This window comes from Xiphophorus maculatus, chromosome 6, assembly GCF_002775205.1.
Source record: "Xiphophorus maculatus strain JP 163 A chromosome 6, X_maculatus-5.0-male, whole genome shotgun sequence".
NCBI lineage: Eukaryota > Metazoa > Chordata > Actinopteri > Cyprinodontiformes > Poeciliidae > Xiphophorus > Xiphophorus maculatus.
Genome location: NC_036448.1, coordinates 9,940,442 through 9,958,315, shown reverse-complemented (window position 1 = coordinate 9,958,315; position 17,874 = coordinate 9,940,442). Strand labels below are relative to the sequence as shown.

General features: G+C 38.6%; 1 protein-coding gene across 1 annotated transcript in view; it reads right to left on the bottom strand.

Moving 5' to 3' along the window:
- LOC102232428 (microtubule-associated protein 4-like) overlaps positions 1 to 17,269 on the bottom strand; it is an 80,850-nt gene extending 63,581 nt beyond the window's left edge. The window contains exons 1-2 of the mRNA XM_023335044.1: positions 17,144 to 17,269; positions 5,758 to 5,939 (exon numbers count right to left, since the gene is read on the bottom strand). Coding sequence (XP_023190812.1) covers positions 5,758 to 5,935 — 178 coding nt within the window. The 5' untranslated portion in view covers positions 5,936 to 5,939; positions 17,144 to 17,269. The remainder of the gene's footprint in view (positions 1 to 5,757; positions 5,940 to 17,143) is intronic.
- Positions 17,270 to 17,874: the final 605 nt, after the last annotated feature.

Sequence of the window (17,874 nt, the reverse complement as noted above, 5' to 3'; positions counted from 1 at the left end):
GAGAATATTCTCATATTTGCTTTTGTGTTTAGTTTAACATATTGTACAGTAGAAAGGAGAGCTGTCCATGTATGCTAGCAATATAACTTACCACGAACCCATTATGATGGTTGGACTGGTACTAATACAAAATAAGTTTGGAAATGTTGACAAAAAAAATTGATGATTTTTATTAATTGAGGCAGAACAACAAAGCTACAAAGTTAGTATGATGTACACTATAAAAACTGAAAGTAGTTGATGTCCTATCTCTGGTTTTGTAAAGCTGTGGTTAGCTGACTTCAAACTATATTTGACGATATTGAAAATATATCACTTTGTCACAAACTGGAGTCAGAAGCATCATTAGGAAATGTTACAAGAGAGAAACACGGGACAAGCTGGTACAGGCACTGGACTGGACTGCAAAGCTTGAGACAAAAACAAAATACTCTTCTGAAGAAACGACTCCTTCAAGACAGACTGACGATTTTGAAAGAAAACCTGAAGCAGTCAGTAGCAGAATTGGGTCTGAGTTGTAGCTTTTTCTCCCAGTATGATAACAATCCAAAGCGCATTGATGAAGACTTTCCCACAGAAGACCAGAGTGAAAGCTACTGACTAACCTGCACAAGGTCCTGACTTCAACTCCACTGAAAATCTGTGGCGTGAACTGAAGACAAAGCTCCGAGCCAGAAGGCCATCCAATCTGAGATTGCTGAACTATTTGTTAAAGGAGACTGAGCTGTCAGAAGCTTGTAAAAAGCTACAGCAAATACCTGCAGGATACACGGATATAAAAATGACGAACAGCATCAGAAAGGCTAATAACTTTCACCCAGGCAGTTTTTGTGGAATGACCTTGTTTCTGAGAGCAGAGGAAATAATGTAATAATCCAAAGCAAAAACCTTGAAGGTTTTCATTATTTGATGCTCAGCTGTTAATACAGATGAGTTCAGAGTCAAGACCAGTAATAAAAATGTGCTCAGTCCCTGCGGTCTGATCCAGATAGTAAGTCTGAGACTCTTCATTTATATGGGCCTAAATGGGTAATAAGCTAAATTTTAGGTTGTTATCGTTTGATAGAATACATGGAGGGAGATCATCTTCAATATGAAGAGAAATGGGAGGACATCACAGTAGAAACACAAAGCTAGAACAGAAAACAAATGGATCTTGAGATGAATTATTGTTTGTCTGGGTGTAGACAGTTTCTTGACAGCGCTAACTCTATAACAGCCCATTCCAGATGCTCTGTAATCGCTGTGCAGTCCCATGGCCTTTGAATTAATGAAGCCAATCCAGTTACTGTGACTGCCAGACTGAGGAAACACTAAGACCTCAGAGACCACCGCTTCCCCTCTGAGCTATCAAGCACAGACTTCTTTGTGATTGCGTGGCACTACAATTTTCATCTTAACACATTAACAGCTGCAGAGTGTAGCAGGGACTAAGTAGTTAACTTCCAGACAGGGCCAAGTAAAATACAGTCCACTGAGATTGATAAAGCTTACAGTAATACATGGCTTTTCCCCATTATTTCTAGTTTAGCTGTTTTTGTTTTTGCTTTCACTTTCTGTGGTTTAAGATTCAGAGCGGCAACATATCTAGAAATGCCCAGATGTTTCTGGCACTATTGTCTTTTAATACAGTCCATATCTGAATATTTAAATCGTATTTAAATTAGAAAATCAAAACTGTTGCCTGGTTCCTACCATATAATTGTGATTCCCTCAATCACAGAGAATGTAGGTCACACCTGAGACCTAGTTCTAGGTCTTTTCTCTGCATCTCTCATTTGTTTAGCTTTCCCCACATGATTTCTATAGGATTTAGGCCAGGGGATTATAACATCCATGAAAGAAAGAAAGTTGGATTTATGTCACATGAACCATTTCTTTATTGATTTGGCAATATATTTGACTTTATCGTTCTGTTTAGAAACCCATTGTCAACATTTCAGGTTTTAGACAATGCTGAGACCAAAAGCCATTTGGGCTAACAGATAAAAAGTCGCTCCTTGTCCTACTGGCTTAAATGTCACATCCGTCAGCAATCCTGTCTGCTACAGAGGTGCTAAAAAAAAACTTCACTTACATCATCTTTACTTCACTATATCTGCTGAACTCAGCCAGCACACACTCTAATTACAGCGACAGCCGAGGTGTGTGTTTATTTGCGTGACCTCACCCGAACTGCTGCTGGTACTAATGCTGCACACGGTGCTGCAGTCACATGCTGCTGCAGTGTGTCATAAAACATGCACACCAGAGCTCGACCTGTCAACGCAGCGAGGTCCTCCCGTACCTGTGCTACACGTACATACTGTAAAAGAAACACGAACACATGCATATACAGCAGCAGTGTGTCATCATGCCTCAGCAAAAGAGAGTCCGTCCCAGCACAGCAGAAACAAACCCAGACAGCTGAAACTTTACTTGCAGGATACTGCTGCTGCTGCTACTCCAGAAAAAAACAATAACATATGATTCTAATGTCAAAGTCATAAATCTAACTTTGAAAGGTACTCGAGCAGAAAAAAGGACTAAAATGCACACAGCATCCACATAAGAAAACAAGTCTAATTAGGCTTCAAAAGTTTTTATGCATGAAAATATTTTTAGACATTTTCTCTCCATTTCTTTCTTTTTTTTTTTTTTGCAATAACACTTGCAGATGGAGAAATATCTGTTGGCTCCTTCTGGTAAAGATGTGTAAAATAAATTCATCACTCATCTTTTATTGCAGAAGCATAATCGCACACAGAAGAAAAAAAATCCAACCTCTTAAATAGAGTACATTTACTCTGTGGGGAAAAGAGCCGCTGTTAACAGTTGGGACCCGACATTCACTGGAAAAGGATTCTCAGGGTATCATAACATTTTGATTATAAAGATTATCACATGTATTCACAGTTATTTTGATCATCCTCTTATCCCACTGAACACAATACATTTTGTTGTTCTGCTCCTTACAGAGCAGAACATATCAGCTTCTTCACATTCAAGAAGCTGATATTAGATGGCTAGTTAGCTGTGCTATCTGCGTAGTCGAATACACATAGCTTGTTTTTAAAGTGCACCATCTTAAAAAGTCATGGATGCTGATGCTTTCGCTTCTGCATAGGACTTGAAATGTTTTTGCAATAAATTGACAAAATATCTGAAAAAGAACATTTTAATTTGTCTTTCTTGAAAGAAAGGGGGAAAAATGAAAAAGCATTTCCTCCACCAGCTGGAGGGAGCTTTGTAGCGAAAGTTGAGGGAGGAAAGCTAGACTTTAGTCAATAATTTAAAATTAGTCCTTTATCATTAGAAAAACATTTTGTCATCTGAAATATTTCACAGGATTAGAGGACACTATGAGATAGTTCTAGGTCTTCTCTCTGCGTCTCTCATCTGTTTAGCTTGCTCCACATGATTTCTATATAATTTAGGCCTGGGGATTATAACATCCATGAAAGAAAGAAAGTTGGATTTATGTCTCATGAACCATTTCTTTATTGATTTGGCAATATATTTGACTTTATCGTTCTGTTTAGAAACCCACTGTCACCGTTTCAGGTTTTAGACAATTCCACCAAATTCTTATTTGCATTGTCCAGAAACTATGGAAGAGAAAATGAGCGAGAAGCATAACAGACTTCACACCATATTTAACAGGGGTCATGAAGTGCTTTTCCACAGTCAGTTTTTGTTTCATGCCACACCCACCTGGAGTGTTTGTGGCTGAAATGATCAATAATCTGATCAAAGCTTACATATAAAGTTAAGGTACCTCCAGAGTTTGTGATGGAAGAACAAAAAGGTTTCTTTTTGACATGCCTCCCAATTTATTTTAATGTAACAAATTATTTTATTTTATTTTTAAGCTTTATGCATAAAATATGTCACTATAAACATATTGTCCAACTAAAGGTATCTAATTATTTCAAGACTTTATTGTAGCCTATATGACACATCAGGTGTGTATTGGACTGCTGCGTGTGTCCCTGGATTTATTTTAAGATTCAAAGATGATGCCCTTGATGAAGGTCAGTGCATTTTATGCAATAGGAGACATACATGTTCTTTACTAAGAAGGACTTTAAATAAACCAGTAGTCTCAGTTAAAAAATGTTTTTTTGTTTTCCCCTGACCAAGTCAAGTTCCTGCAATGTCACTGTATAAGCATATTCATGTCCTCACAACATAACCAAAACACCCTGCTTTCCAAAAACCAGCTCCTGGGGCTGACAATGTGTTCACTGTCATGCCAGCTGTGCCTTAGTATGTCAGGGAATGTTCCTCCTTTTATCAATCATCCATCACTGTTTGGTTTCTTCATGTAATCCTTTGATTATATAGTTAGACAACATGAATGTAACCGACTACGTGATAAGCAGAGGTCAAGTAATGTCCATCCATGTAATTTGATCATTTTTAATAAAATAAGACTATGACATACTCACAATCACATTAAAAAAATATTTCAAGAGATTTCTTTATCTATACTGACATGGAGATTCAAGCAACACATTGCTACAAACCGATCAAACCAATAGCTAGGTTTATAATGTGATAACAAAAACAACAGCAGAGTGTCGCATTCAATTTTCCAAATATTTAAGATAACACACATTTTCTGAGAATATTTACTGAAGTTTAAATTTTTTTAAATTGGCTTGATATTATAGCAAGAATTGGTGATAATGTTTAAAAAAAGTCTGCATTTAGAGTGATGTTACCACCTTACTGTCGTTTACCAAAACAGCCAAGAAACCAAGATAATTTTGTAATGAAAAAAAGTAATAAATATTTCTCAGCAAAACAAGAAAAGGGTCTGTGATTATCCTCATCGGTTGCAACACGATGTTACGTGTTTTCCTTCTCTCCACCCTGCACTTTACTCCAATATCACTTCAGTCTTAGCATACAAGCTCAGCTCTCTCTTGTTGCGTTGGACCTTTTTCATTGTTCACTCCGACACCAAGAGTGAACGACATCTCCACTGTGTCAACAAATCTCTCTACACTGTCACGCCACTTTTTGCACTCAACTTCACTTCACTAAATCTGTCTAGTTTCAGAAAGAACAGGAGTTTTGAGTCACCCATCATAATAAAGGAAACATTTTAAAATTACTTATTAGTTGTGATTTAAAACATTGACCTGCTTTAAACCTCACCACAGCTTTTTTCCACCAGGTCGGTCAAGTTCCTGGGTTTTCATGATGCTGTTTATTGACTGACCTTTGAGGTTTTGTCAGAACAACTGAACTCATTCGAATATAAATGACTCACAAGTAGACTATATCTAGTATGTAGTCACTTCTTAAGCCAATTGATTGCACTACAATTTATTTAGTGACCTCACAGTAAAGGGGCATGTATACTGTTTATATTTTCTATTGAAAACAATGCATCACTTGTGGATCGTGTATCACTTTATGTATGTGTTTTATATTTTATCCCACTAAAAACAAGAGAAAAATGTAAAAAATTATATTTCTACAAGCCTTAACATCTGTTCAATTGTGTCTTTTAAAAAAACTTATTTCAATTACATGGTATAAAACCAATGTTGAATCTCGTTTGCAGGAAATCACAGTCAAGCCTGAAGCCAGTCTTTGAAAAAAGGAAAACAAACAGAGTGATGCAAAAATAACTGGACAGCTGACTTTCCTAAAAGCCTATAAGCCGCCTCATTCTCAGTTCGTTCATTCAAAGTGAAGCTTCACAGAGGGCACAGGATCACAGCTCTTTCTCACAGCTCTTCATGCACACTAAAGGCAACTTACCACTCTTGGTGTCCTTTCCAGCCACCAAGGGTCTGTAGTCGGTCTTAGAAACGGTCTCTCCCACCTTGTCGTCGTAGCTCTCCTTCTCCAGCGAAGCCACAAAGTCTCTCTTAAGCAGGGGCTCAGCTGGAGCCCCGCCTCCACCTCCACCCAGAGCATCTCGCAGACTCAGGTCCATACTCCTGAAGCAGGGGAGAAAACAGACATTTGAAAGTGATCACCTTTATTCATCTTTGTGTTGTGCTACTTCCATGTCTCCTTTCTGCTACTATTTACATGTAGCTGCTTCATTCCAATGATTTTCCCCTTAATTCAAGTGAGCACAGTTCACACAGTGTTCAGGCAAATTGCAGGTTTAGGTTTTCTTAATAAATAGAGTCAAAATAATTATTTGACTTGTGTAAGGACAAAAAATAAACTCCCTGGTTGATGTCTTGAGATGTTGCTACCAATCTTTACGCAGAATCTTCCTTCTCCATGATGATATTTTGTGAAGTGCACCACTCCCTCCAACAGCATAATACCTCCATAACAAGCCCAATCTCTAATTTAACCTTTGACGCCGAATGAGTCACTCGAATCATGCATCATACAAAAACAATGGCATATTACATCTCTGTGGTGCTGCAGCAGAACCTCCTTAATCAGTTTCAAGAAATTCTCTGTAAGTTGTAGTTTTGGCTGAAAAGAGGAGGCTGATTTGATGTTCACTGTTCGTGTTTTGTTGTCGTGTTTATCGCTAACCTCATATGGAGGCTTTATGCATATACATAATCCATGTTTAGCACAACACACAGGTCTGGGAAAGTAAAACTGGTGTTTAGCATCAATGACTAGGCTAAAGCTTGTACCACTTGCTTGATAAAGGTTTTATTTTTGATTGCTTTGACCTGCTTAAAGAAATCCATTCAGTTTTCATTATCACTATGTCAGGAGAGCAGAAGAAACCTCTTGCAAACATGTTAACTCTTTCTCATTGGACTGAAACATTTTCCACACCCTTTAGCCATAACAGTGAACACAGATGTCCTTCAACCAGTCCAAGCGCCATTGTTTTAACCATGGTAACCAAACAGAAATCACCATGGAATCAGTAAAAATTGCATCAAAGCATTCTGATTCTGGATCCAATTTTATGCAAGAAAAGTCTGACGCAGCCTAGATAAAGGCATAGGCATGAAAGTAATATAATACAGCAGGCTACAATGGCAAGCAAATGCAGTGTTTTGCTGTCCGATTGATTGGAAGAGTTTAAACACTTTGGTGCACGTTGTGTTGTTTGAAGACAATATTTGCTTTTGTTTCATATTTTGTGTTGTTTGAAGGCAATATTTGCTTTTGTTTCATATTTTCAACGTTTTGGCACACTTAAAGCCTATTCCAAACAAAATGTACAACTTTGAGCCATGCGTGCCACTGTTTAGTCCTGTGTGTTAACTGTGTGTTGACTTTGAGTTGACAGCCGCTTGAAGGCAATCAAGAAAACTCAAATGGAGAGTTCAATATACAGTACCTTTAATCAGCATCCATTCCACGAACCCTGCATCCTGACACCTTAACTGCAAGAACCCCGTTTCTCTCTGTTCCCTGCTTCTGTTTACCCCTCCATCTGCACTGCAGGCAAACAAGCTGTCATTGTCTTGCAAATGTAACACACACACACACCACATGGCCAGCAGCCAGCAGGAAGACATACAGTAGACTGTTAGCAGGCCTCAGGAAGGACTGTGGGCCATTGTTTCACAGATAGGGGTATGCACAGCGAACACCTCACACAACTTCTGCTCTCACTTTCAATTTGAGCCTCTTTCATCCCGCTGTCTTCCATCAGTTTTCCCTACACCAGTGTTTTCCCTGTGTCATTCACTGGGTCTCAAACACAAAGACATTTTTCCACAACAATTCTCATCGATGGTTAGCTCCCCTATAATCTATCCCCTAATCCTTCACAGTTTTATAGTCCCCTGCTTCCCATGCATTCATCACACATACAGCATTTACTCAGTGCTGTTCCAATATAAAAATGAGCCAATCCTAAATGGTGCCTCCTGATCTCTGTTGCTCTCTTTGCTGCATTATTTATCGCTTCAGTGCAGGGGTTTCATAAGACAGCATAGTCAGTGGCCTGAGAGTTGGATTTTATCTTTTCCTCAAACATAGTTTGGCTTTTTATCACCACAAAGTACTTCGGACCACTCAGAAGCCAAGTTTATTTAGATCAGATATCATTGGTAAAATAATGAATCAACGTCTGGCTTGACAGGCTAGTGATATTGTGAGATGATATTATATAATTCTATCATCTATTCATGCTTATCCTCATGTTGCCTCACTGGGGGCTGGTGACTATCTCTGGCACCAGTGAGGCGTGGGGTACACCCTGGACAAGTCGCCAGTCTATCGCAGGGCAGATTTTTCAGTACTTTGTCAATTCTCATGGTTTTTGTCAACTTCTGAGATCAGGTTATCATCGACACCTCAAACTCATTCTGGGGGACCCCAAAGCATTCCAGAGGGATTTACATTTAGTCCTTCCAGAGTGATCTGGCTAGGTCTGCCAAAGGTCACCCCTTTTGTTTTAGCAAATAGTCACTATACTTGATGAGAAGCCAAGTTTGAAGCTTATTCAGGCATCGCACATATTGAGTAGCCTGGTAAACACAAGCCCCTTGTTCTACGCTATTTGCTTTGTACATCAAATCTGATGTACAAAGCAAATAAGGTGCTTCAAAGAAGGTATGGACTCCGCTGAAGTTTTCGCTAACATTTGGCCGTGACAAATGTAATGCACAACATTTCGTAAGTTGCATAAGCTTACTGACTACTCTTGATTTAAACAAGTTGGTTGATACTACATTCAGTACTTTTGCTTTTCTCATACTTTTCCAGACAATGTAGGAATCCAGGGCATACGATTTTCTAACTATGCACACAAAGAGATGAAAAATAAGAGGACGTTCACCACACTTCATTATCGAAAATATAACTTTCATCAAGGTCATCTGTTGCATTTATTAAGTTTAGGAAAGTATTGTCTAGACAAACAAACAAAATCAACAATTTTAGCTCCTCACTCAGTGAGAAACAGCATAGCTCTCCAGCAGAGGTACGGGACAGTCCAGCTCAGTGATAATTCACAGTAGGCCTACAATACCAAAAGCTGCACTAATGATGTAACAGCAATGAATGGAGAGGTCAATGGCCCTGGGGAACTAACTGTTCCTAAAATCAGGATGCTTGTTGATGGCTAAAAATGCCGCTGAGCGCCATCTCCATTCATAGAGCACAAAAGGGTTTAGATTACATGTTTCTGCCACCAAGCAGTGAGCACAACTATTTTGACAACTTCTGTCTAGCTAGATTCTGTTTTCTACTTTGTATTTATGATTTTCTTTCAATATTGCAACATGTGCTAAAAGAGCTTCTTCGGTTGTGTGAGCACTATTTTCTGTGAACCAATTGTGAGATTTTCTCTAGAAAGGATCTGATTTTCTGTCTCGACAAACAGAACCTATTTTTGCTGCAGCATGATGTGGGTTTTCCCCTCCATTTGCTTTTCTGTCTCCTGAAGAAATTTCTACCAACTTGAAGAGAAACAGAAACAGAAAAACAGAACAAAAAGTAAAGTTGATTGAATGTATAGAGAAACATATCTGAGTAGCACTTTTTAGTATGACAAATGAATAAAATGTGTAATAAGATAACACAGAATACTGAAACTGCATATATTTGCAGTGACATAGGATATATGTGACTAGATTTATCTCAATAGATAAATTATTCATGTTTATTTTCTGTCAATGTCCAATAAAAACATTTAATTTCTTAGACTATTTAATACAGAAATGTGGGTCTAATGAAAGTATGTTTACTACCTGCTGTGGATGGTTATTTTCAAAATGTATGAATGCTCTAATTTATTGAGATACACTTAAGAATTTTTTTCAAAATTCAAACTTATCCTTTCGACACATTGGTTGGCACCCAGTAAATCTGTCAGACAAATAACTATCATCAATAAATCAAACTGGTTGCGGAGTTGAATTGCTAACACTCACATTTCTAATTCAGCCTTTATTTCTGATGTAATGTTCTTGTTACTGAAATTTACAACAATTTGTTGTTAATATCTTCTTCAAGGCAGAAAGGCTATTTGATAAAAATAGCATAATAGTAAAACAGTGCCTAAAATAAATAAAGGAAGGAAAATATTAAAACAAACCACTTCATTTATAAATGAGTGAGTGAGTTTAGAGTCTAACCAGTTAACAAAATTCTGCGATGACTGCCCAGCCAGTCCCTACGGTGACTCAGCAGCTCCTGTGTGCTTCCCTCTAGATGTGCACAGGCTCCGACACACCCACCCACACACACACACATCCATGCACAGTGTCTGATTAGCAGCAGTTTAGATTACTGCTGACAACACACTGTGTCAACACACCAATCACACATACATATAAATGCACATCTAGGACATCAGTATTGAAAAGAAAGGTGCAGACAGTCAGCACATCAACCAACCCAATTACTAACTCCACAGATCTGTCAAATGGGGCTGTTTTCTGTGTGGGTGAGTGGGGTGTGTTTGCAAAGTGGTCCAAAGAGTCAAAACTGCACATTAAGATAAACCAAAGTCACAGGGAGATGAAAACCTGAAAACAAAAGAAACGTCTCCATAATAGATCGTTTTAACCTAACCTATCCATACTGTGTGAGATTCTGGGTCTGATATTTTGCTGTTGATGGTGAAATTGGCATCACAGTTAAGCTCTTCTGGATACAGATTCCCAGTGAGGAGAAAATTCATGAGGAGGCGGGCGGGAACTGTTTGTAATGTTGGATGTTCTCCAAATCATATCTAACTATTCAAAAGCAGACCCCTTAGAGGGAATGCACATAAAAACTGGTAAATATGTTAGATAAGAGCTCTCTCAAACGAAACTAAATTCATTATAAGTGCAGTGAGTAACTGTAGAAACAACATAATAAAATTTTAATTTAACTAGAGCTAATCTATAATAATTAAAATAGCATATTCCTAATAGTCAAACCCTGTGAAATCCCTTTGTTTTAGAATAACCCTAAAGTTTCCACATAGAAGATTCCTTCTGATAACAGAAAAGGTTTCAACTCTGAATGAAGACCTCCTGCTTGTGTCCTGCACAGAGGGAACGTGTTTTAATGCATTAGTGGATTTGATGGAGGGACATTTTGTGCTGACCCATCCTTCATTCTGCTGCGCTGTCTGATGTCAGCTCTAATAGCAATTTCAGCCTTGCAGTCAGCAGGAGAGCATGACCTTTGATGTTTCCACCAAAGTTTCTGTTTGGCCAATTTAGTCAACTACTAGTTCACAGCAAGGTCACATTTACTCTTAACTTGCATTGTTACTGCTGTGCATTTGATGGTCAAAAAAAAAAAAGTAAAAAAAAATAGCCGTCACAACCAGTTACTTATTCAAGTATGAAATACCATCAATGGATCTGTATTAAGTTGTATAATTACTTGAACTGTCAAATATAAATATGAATATTGACATAAACACAAACACACAAAGCAATGTACCATATATCATCTATAAAAACAACAGTGAGAAATAATAGAATTAAGAAGTTTCTTTCATGCACAGAGCATTAAAGTACTACAAAAAGAGTTGTAGTTTTTCCTGAGGTCTAGCCTATTTATCTGAAATCCAATTTTATCAAACATATTAATTCCCAAACTTTACTGCCATTATCAGAGGCAAAAATGTAAGCAATATCAGTAGCAATTTGAAAATTTATATTTGAGAAGAAAAACCTGTCAAGGAATGTGATGGAATAGGAAAAACAGTCTCATGCTGGAGTAAAATAATAATAATAATAATTAATTGGCACAAAAGTAAGTTACTGTTACAAAACTGAGACAGGAAGGGGGACATCTTGGAGAACTAAACATAATAGGTCACAGCAGACAGCACAACAGAGGAAATGAAAACAGCTAGGGTAGCTGACAAGGAAGTAATGAAACTGACCTGCTTCTAACTGCTGGAAGTAATTGGTACGACAAGTGAACTAGTGAGAATTTAAACTAAATTAAAGCCGCAAGCGGCGTTGGAGGCCCTCACAGCAAAGCACGTCTCGTGGCAACCGCGGGGGTTCCAGCAACGCCACGCTCTCGCCACCGCCAACGATCTCGCGCAGTACCCGCAGCCGTCCGCCAGGCAACACACACTGACGTCTTCCGCAGCGCTCCCTAATTTCCCTGCTGGGATGAATAAAGTACTTCTATACTTCTATTCTGACGACGCACAAGCGCAGTCAAACTGAATTGCAATTTATAGCTATTGGGCTCTTTAGAGGCTAACAAAGGTCAAGCCTAACAAGTTTACTGCAAATAGGATAATGCACGTATGACTTACTGCAGTCTTTCTTCCAACAGAAAGAAAGACTGTTCCAACTGCTCCTTCCAACAGGCCACTTTCTGTTGGAAGGGGGCGAGACTAAACTGATGTCACCAATTGACCATGTGAATGTGATGAGCTCTGGTCTGTGATGATACAAATAAAGTTTGATGCAGCTGTGAGCTTATATGGGGAAGTTATTCCACTTTGATGTTTCATGGCGAATGGTCAGATTTGAGGCTTTGCCACGCCCACATGCTTCGATGTACAAAAATTCCTTTGATAACTTTTGACCTTCACTGCCTCAAGACTGAGCCGACTGAGTTTGAAGCCTAGATCTCGAAAGTTGTAGGACGAGTTCGCTCAAATACGACATCAAAATGAAAAATAATTTTAAAAAGAATTGAGAAATTCTGCAAATTCAATAGGCCTGCGCCAGCGCTTCGCTGCTCGGGCCTAAAAATATACCACAAAAAATGAATTCGAATGTCAGCACAGAGGAGAGAACATGAAAAGCTGGGAATGGCGGACACCAAAACACAACAAAACCCCAAAATGATCCAAATTCAAAACCAAAGGCTCAATCAAAGCACTAAGATCATAAAAACATCTGCGTATAGGTGATCACACAAATCTGAAAAGCCCTCTTAGTGGTTGCAGCAGTAACTAGTTGGGCCACATAGGGACATAAGAATTATAGCATGCAGATGTCGGAGTAAAATCTAAAACTTGTATAAAGCGAGTAATTAAAGTCTAAATCATTTATTCACTATGGATTTCTGAGTAACGGCAGCACATGCATCACTGTTAATCCAAAATCTACAATACATTAGCAACTCTAAAAGACATGATGAAGACAGATGAAGCTGAGATTCTAAAATTCTATCGCCCAACAAAAAAAGAGCTCAATTAGTAACAGAGTACAAGTGTAATAGATAGTTTTGGTTCACCAGCTACCAGTCTCCATTTAGCAACATATTCTGCATCCTCCACCCTCACACCAACTAACATGTCTTCTTTCTCCACATCCATAAAGCTCCTTTGAACTGTTCCTATGATTAACTCCTGATCCTATCTCTCCTCATCACTCCCAAAGAAAACCTCAACATTTTGGGTTCTGCAACATCTAGTTCTGCCTCCCGTCTTTTCCCCTTTGACACTAGCCCAGTCAACATTGCTGGTCTCACCACTGTCTTGTACATATTTTCTTTCATTCTTGCTGGTGACCATTTTTTCCACACGTCACACCTGACACTTTTGTCCACCCGCTCCAGGATCAACCTAAATGATTGCCTATTTTGATGATGCAGTTATTGGTAACGGATCAATTGGTACCATTCTACCATTATCACCAGGAAGAACCCTAAAGATCAGTTGTGATTCCTTATAAAGGCAGCTGAAGGGAAACAGCCCTGGAAACAAATAAGACTTAATCTGCTGAATGTTGAGATAAGCAAGCCATGCTGTTTAAATTCACTCCCAGTATTTCACTGGATGTTTTCAGTGTCTGACTGTGGGACACTGATGTGAAAAGGAGAAGACAGTGATCCAAATCAACATTCAAAGAACATAATTGTAAGAAATTGAAGAACTGCCTAGTACAGAAAGTACCACAGACTCAAACCAATTCAGAAAACTAACTGGAAGACCTAAAATGAATAACACAGAATGACAAATGGTCTGCTTGTCAGATGACAAGGAAAACCCCGAATAAACACCCAACTAGAATCCTTGCCCAGACCACAGACTTTTCTGAAGATATTACTTATGTCAGGCTTTCAGAAGACAACAGAAGATAAACCAAACTCCAGATTAGACCCTTTCTATATAATAGTGTAGCCATGCAAGTGTGCTTCCAGTTTTTCACCCAGATTTATATCATCTATTTTCAGTAAAGTGCTTCTGAACACGCCACACGAAAGGTTGTTCTCATGAAACACACAAACATTTCTACTTTAACATATTTTTTAGTATCCAGTGTCAGTTCAAAGCTGTGTGGGTACCAAAAAAGTATTTGGTTTAGCTGGCCTTCCAGCTAACATCAAAAATATCAACTCATAATATGTCCTTTTTATCAGAATTGTTTATCAATGTTTTTGCATGACACATCCAACATAGTCTTTAGTCAGTTGTTATGTCAGTTACACAACAAAGTTTTTGTTACTTTGAATGATTTTAAAGTGTGGAAGTTGAAAGTAATAAATATTTTTAGTTCTAAGCATTACTGTTGTAATGCTAGTCAAATATAAGTCTGATATATTTTATTATGTTGGCATAATTTTAAGTAGTTTCTCATTACTTTAACAGTATATGTAATTGTACCATGTAGAAAGGTGAACTATTGCTTCTGAAACCTATTCAACAACAAAATATTACTTAGAGAAAAAGTCTTTAGACTGATAAATATAAAATGTTTTCAGTTTTATGCATCATATGTTTTGTCTGCCTAGATTACTTGTGATGAGCCAGGTGTCCTTTATGAGATCCTTATATCTCATAAATATTAAACCCAAGCAAAAAATACCAGAATTTCACATACCCAATGTATTAATTTAAACCAAAATGTATACTATATGCTGTTATTGCTCATATTTAAAAGAGAAAGCAAAAATTACTCCTACTACAGCTAAAAGTACATTGAATATTCGTTACTACATTTATAATAATGTCAACTATAACATGTGCGTAAGGTCATTTTGATTTCTGACTGAAGCGGTAATATTAAACAAATACCGAGCAAATGTCTCTTAAGACATTTACATTTTTTAAAGAGTAAAGTAAATCTAACAATTTGAGCAGCTTACTTAGTTGGGTTATCTGCTATTTTTGAAAACACAGCTCCCTTAGTTGGAGTGATGGACGGCACTCCTTCAGTTTTCATACCATGGCTGTTACCATGTTTTGCAACTGGAGAGATATCCAAACAGTCTTTCTGCTAAACAGCAGTACACATCCACATGTGGGATGGGGGGCGTCCTCTGCTACTCTACGTTCCACACAGTCAATGAAAACTTTGGTCACCCAATTTTACTGGCATTAATCATAGGAACGATATAAAGGTGGTAAGTTTATACTTCAAGCAGTGAAGGCTAAATGGAGGGGAGATAGATAAACAGACTGGGACAGTGTCTAATGTGATGAGGGTGCTGCTCTGGTCTACTGTGGTTAAGAAAGAGCTGACCCAGAAAACAAAGTTCTCATTTCACTCAACATAATATTTGGCTCAAGACTGAATGAAGGAGATCCCGGACACAGCTGAAATCTGAAGAGTGCCCAGCCTCAACCTTAGAGATAAAGGTGGGAACCTCCTTCATCTGGGGAGAGCTGTAAGTAGAGCAGCTCCTCCAGGGGACTATATATTCCTTCTGGCCTGGGAATGCCCCTGCATCTCTGAGAATGAGCTGGAGAGTAGAAGTGCTGCTGCGTAAAGGGTGCGTTTCCCTTCCCGGATCTGCCGTCCAATTTTTAATAAGCAGAAGACAATATGTGGTAGATAGTAAGAAGGATTTTGTTTTTACTCATTTACCCATACCTTCCACTGATTAATCCATAGTGCAGTAAATCAAAGTTACATTTGCCTATCCTACTTGAATAGAAATTTGGGTTTTCCCTTTGCGACCTGTAGTTGGTTTTCTTTGGCCTTCGGCTGGCACTGTTAGTATCCACGCAAAATGTCGATGATGTAGTAGGTGGAGGTTTTTACAACGCAACACATTTTGCACCTTTGCAGTTTTAGTCATTCATGCCAAAAATGTAAAATAACCTTATATTCTTTTCATATGAAGACATATGGCTTTGTTATTCCAGTATATAATGTACTTCGGTTTGATCTGAGCTCATAATCTGAGACATGTTAGAAGAGATCATAGCTAAAATGAATGGGATTATAGCGATTCTGATATACAGTAGTTTATATGACATTAGATTGGATGGTTTTATGAATATGAAACTCCAAAATTGTTTAAAAAAATACTTAACTATGATAAAAAAAAAAAATGATTCAGCATGCTTAGAGTGCATAGGTACAAAATGGAAGTACAAGGGGGAGAAATGGCAATGCAAAGATAAAAAACTGGGTCATAGATTTGACAAAGAACCAAAACAAGCCATTTATTTATTGAGTTTACATTGCCATTAACTATTTGTCAACCACAGAGCGAACAGAGCACAAAAACACTCAGAAACGAAAAATATATGAGCAAGGATAAAGCGGTATTAACACAGAGAAAACACAGTGTGTGCGTGCATGCAGATGTCTGTAGCCTGTATGTGTGTTTGTAGAGAGTGGGGATGGGAGTATTACTGTATAATGGCCGGCTTACTCTCTATAGAAAACCAGGCTGTTCTTATTACTGCTGTAACATCAGGGGGAAAAAAATCCTTTATGTAACAGGCCTCTGACTTTGGCGTGTGTGCAGCAGTAAACAAATCACCATAGTTTATAATCTGCCTCTTACTGTAGTCCCATATAAGAATATTACAGTAGCAGAGGCAAATTGGGGGTTGGGGGAGCAGCAAAGTCACAACACTTTCTACACTCGTGAATCGCTTCCTAGGAACCAAAGAATGGATATAAAGGGAATTCATCATTATTCCTACAGCGTCGGGATTTTTTTTTTTTTTTTCCAGGGGCAGTCTTGTAGCATCCCGACTGCGGCATCACCACCATAACAAAGAGGCACGAATCCACGGACCTCTGCATGAGACAGCCCCCACCCCCACCCCCTGTCCCTCTCCTCCTCACACGCCCACTATCTTCTTACATTAGGATGAGAACCAGCAACAACAGCAAACGTCTAAGAAGGATACACGCATCCTGATCAGAGAAATGCGAGGCCCACATTAACGTCCCTGCATCGCGAGACCTAAATCACTTCTTTAACCGTGGCTCGAATGGCATCACTCATTGATAATGGCGCAGCGCGAGAATACACGCAGCCGTCGCGAACCACGCGATGACACACCTCGAATCTTAGTTATAGGCGAAAATGAGCCACTCACCGTGTGAATTCGTCCCTCGCAGTGTGTTTATGTTGTAAAGACAAGTGTGTGTGTGTGTGTGATGGGAAATCTCTCTTCCTTTCAGCTGCTTGCAGAGCAGTCTGGTACCAGGACACAAACACGCCCCCTTTCTGAATGGCTCAGCCAATCAGGAGCCGGGAGCAATAAGAATGGAGCGCTTAGAATCTGCAAATAGCGGACACTGCTGATGCGTTCACGTACCTCCGAGGAAACGACTTATGACTAGCCGACGTTACTGAATAAAGTTATAGAATGTATCCAGCATGAAGTCACATATTTGTAGACGTTATTAAAAAGGACATTAATAATAATACATAGAAAATCACCAGAGTGAAAACTATGCCCGTTTTTGTACAAGAACCAATAACTGAGCTGAAATCTATCCTACCGGTGATTTGCATCTACACATACTGATCAACACCGCCTGAACCACGTGCGACTGTTCACTGACCAATGTGGATAGTCTGCACATTGGTCAGACTAAGAACTGTGCAAGAACTATGTTCACCAACATGATTTAAGCTCCACGGAAAAATAGGTGTGTTGGTAGAATATGGAAACTGGGTGATCAAAATAAACTAAACAAAGAAACAAAAACATTAAATAATACAACACAAGTAATATTGCATATTGTTTCTCCAAGTTCAACACAAAACACCGCTTTCAATAACTATTGGAGTCTCAAAATGATTTATTATACCTCTACACTA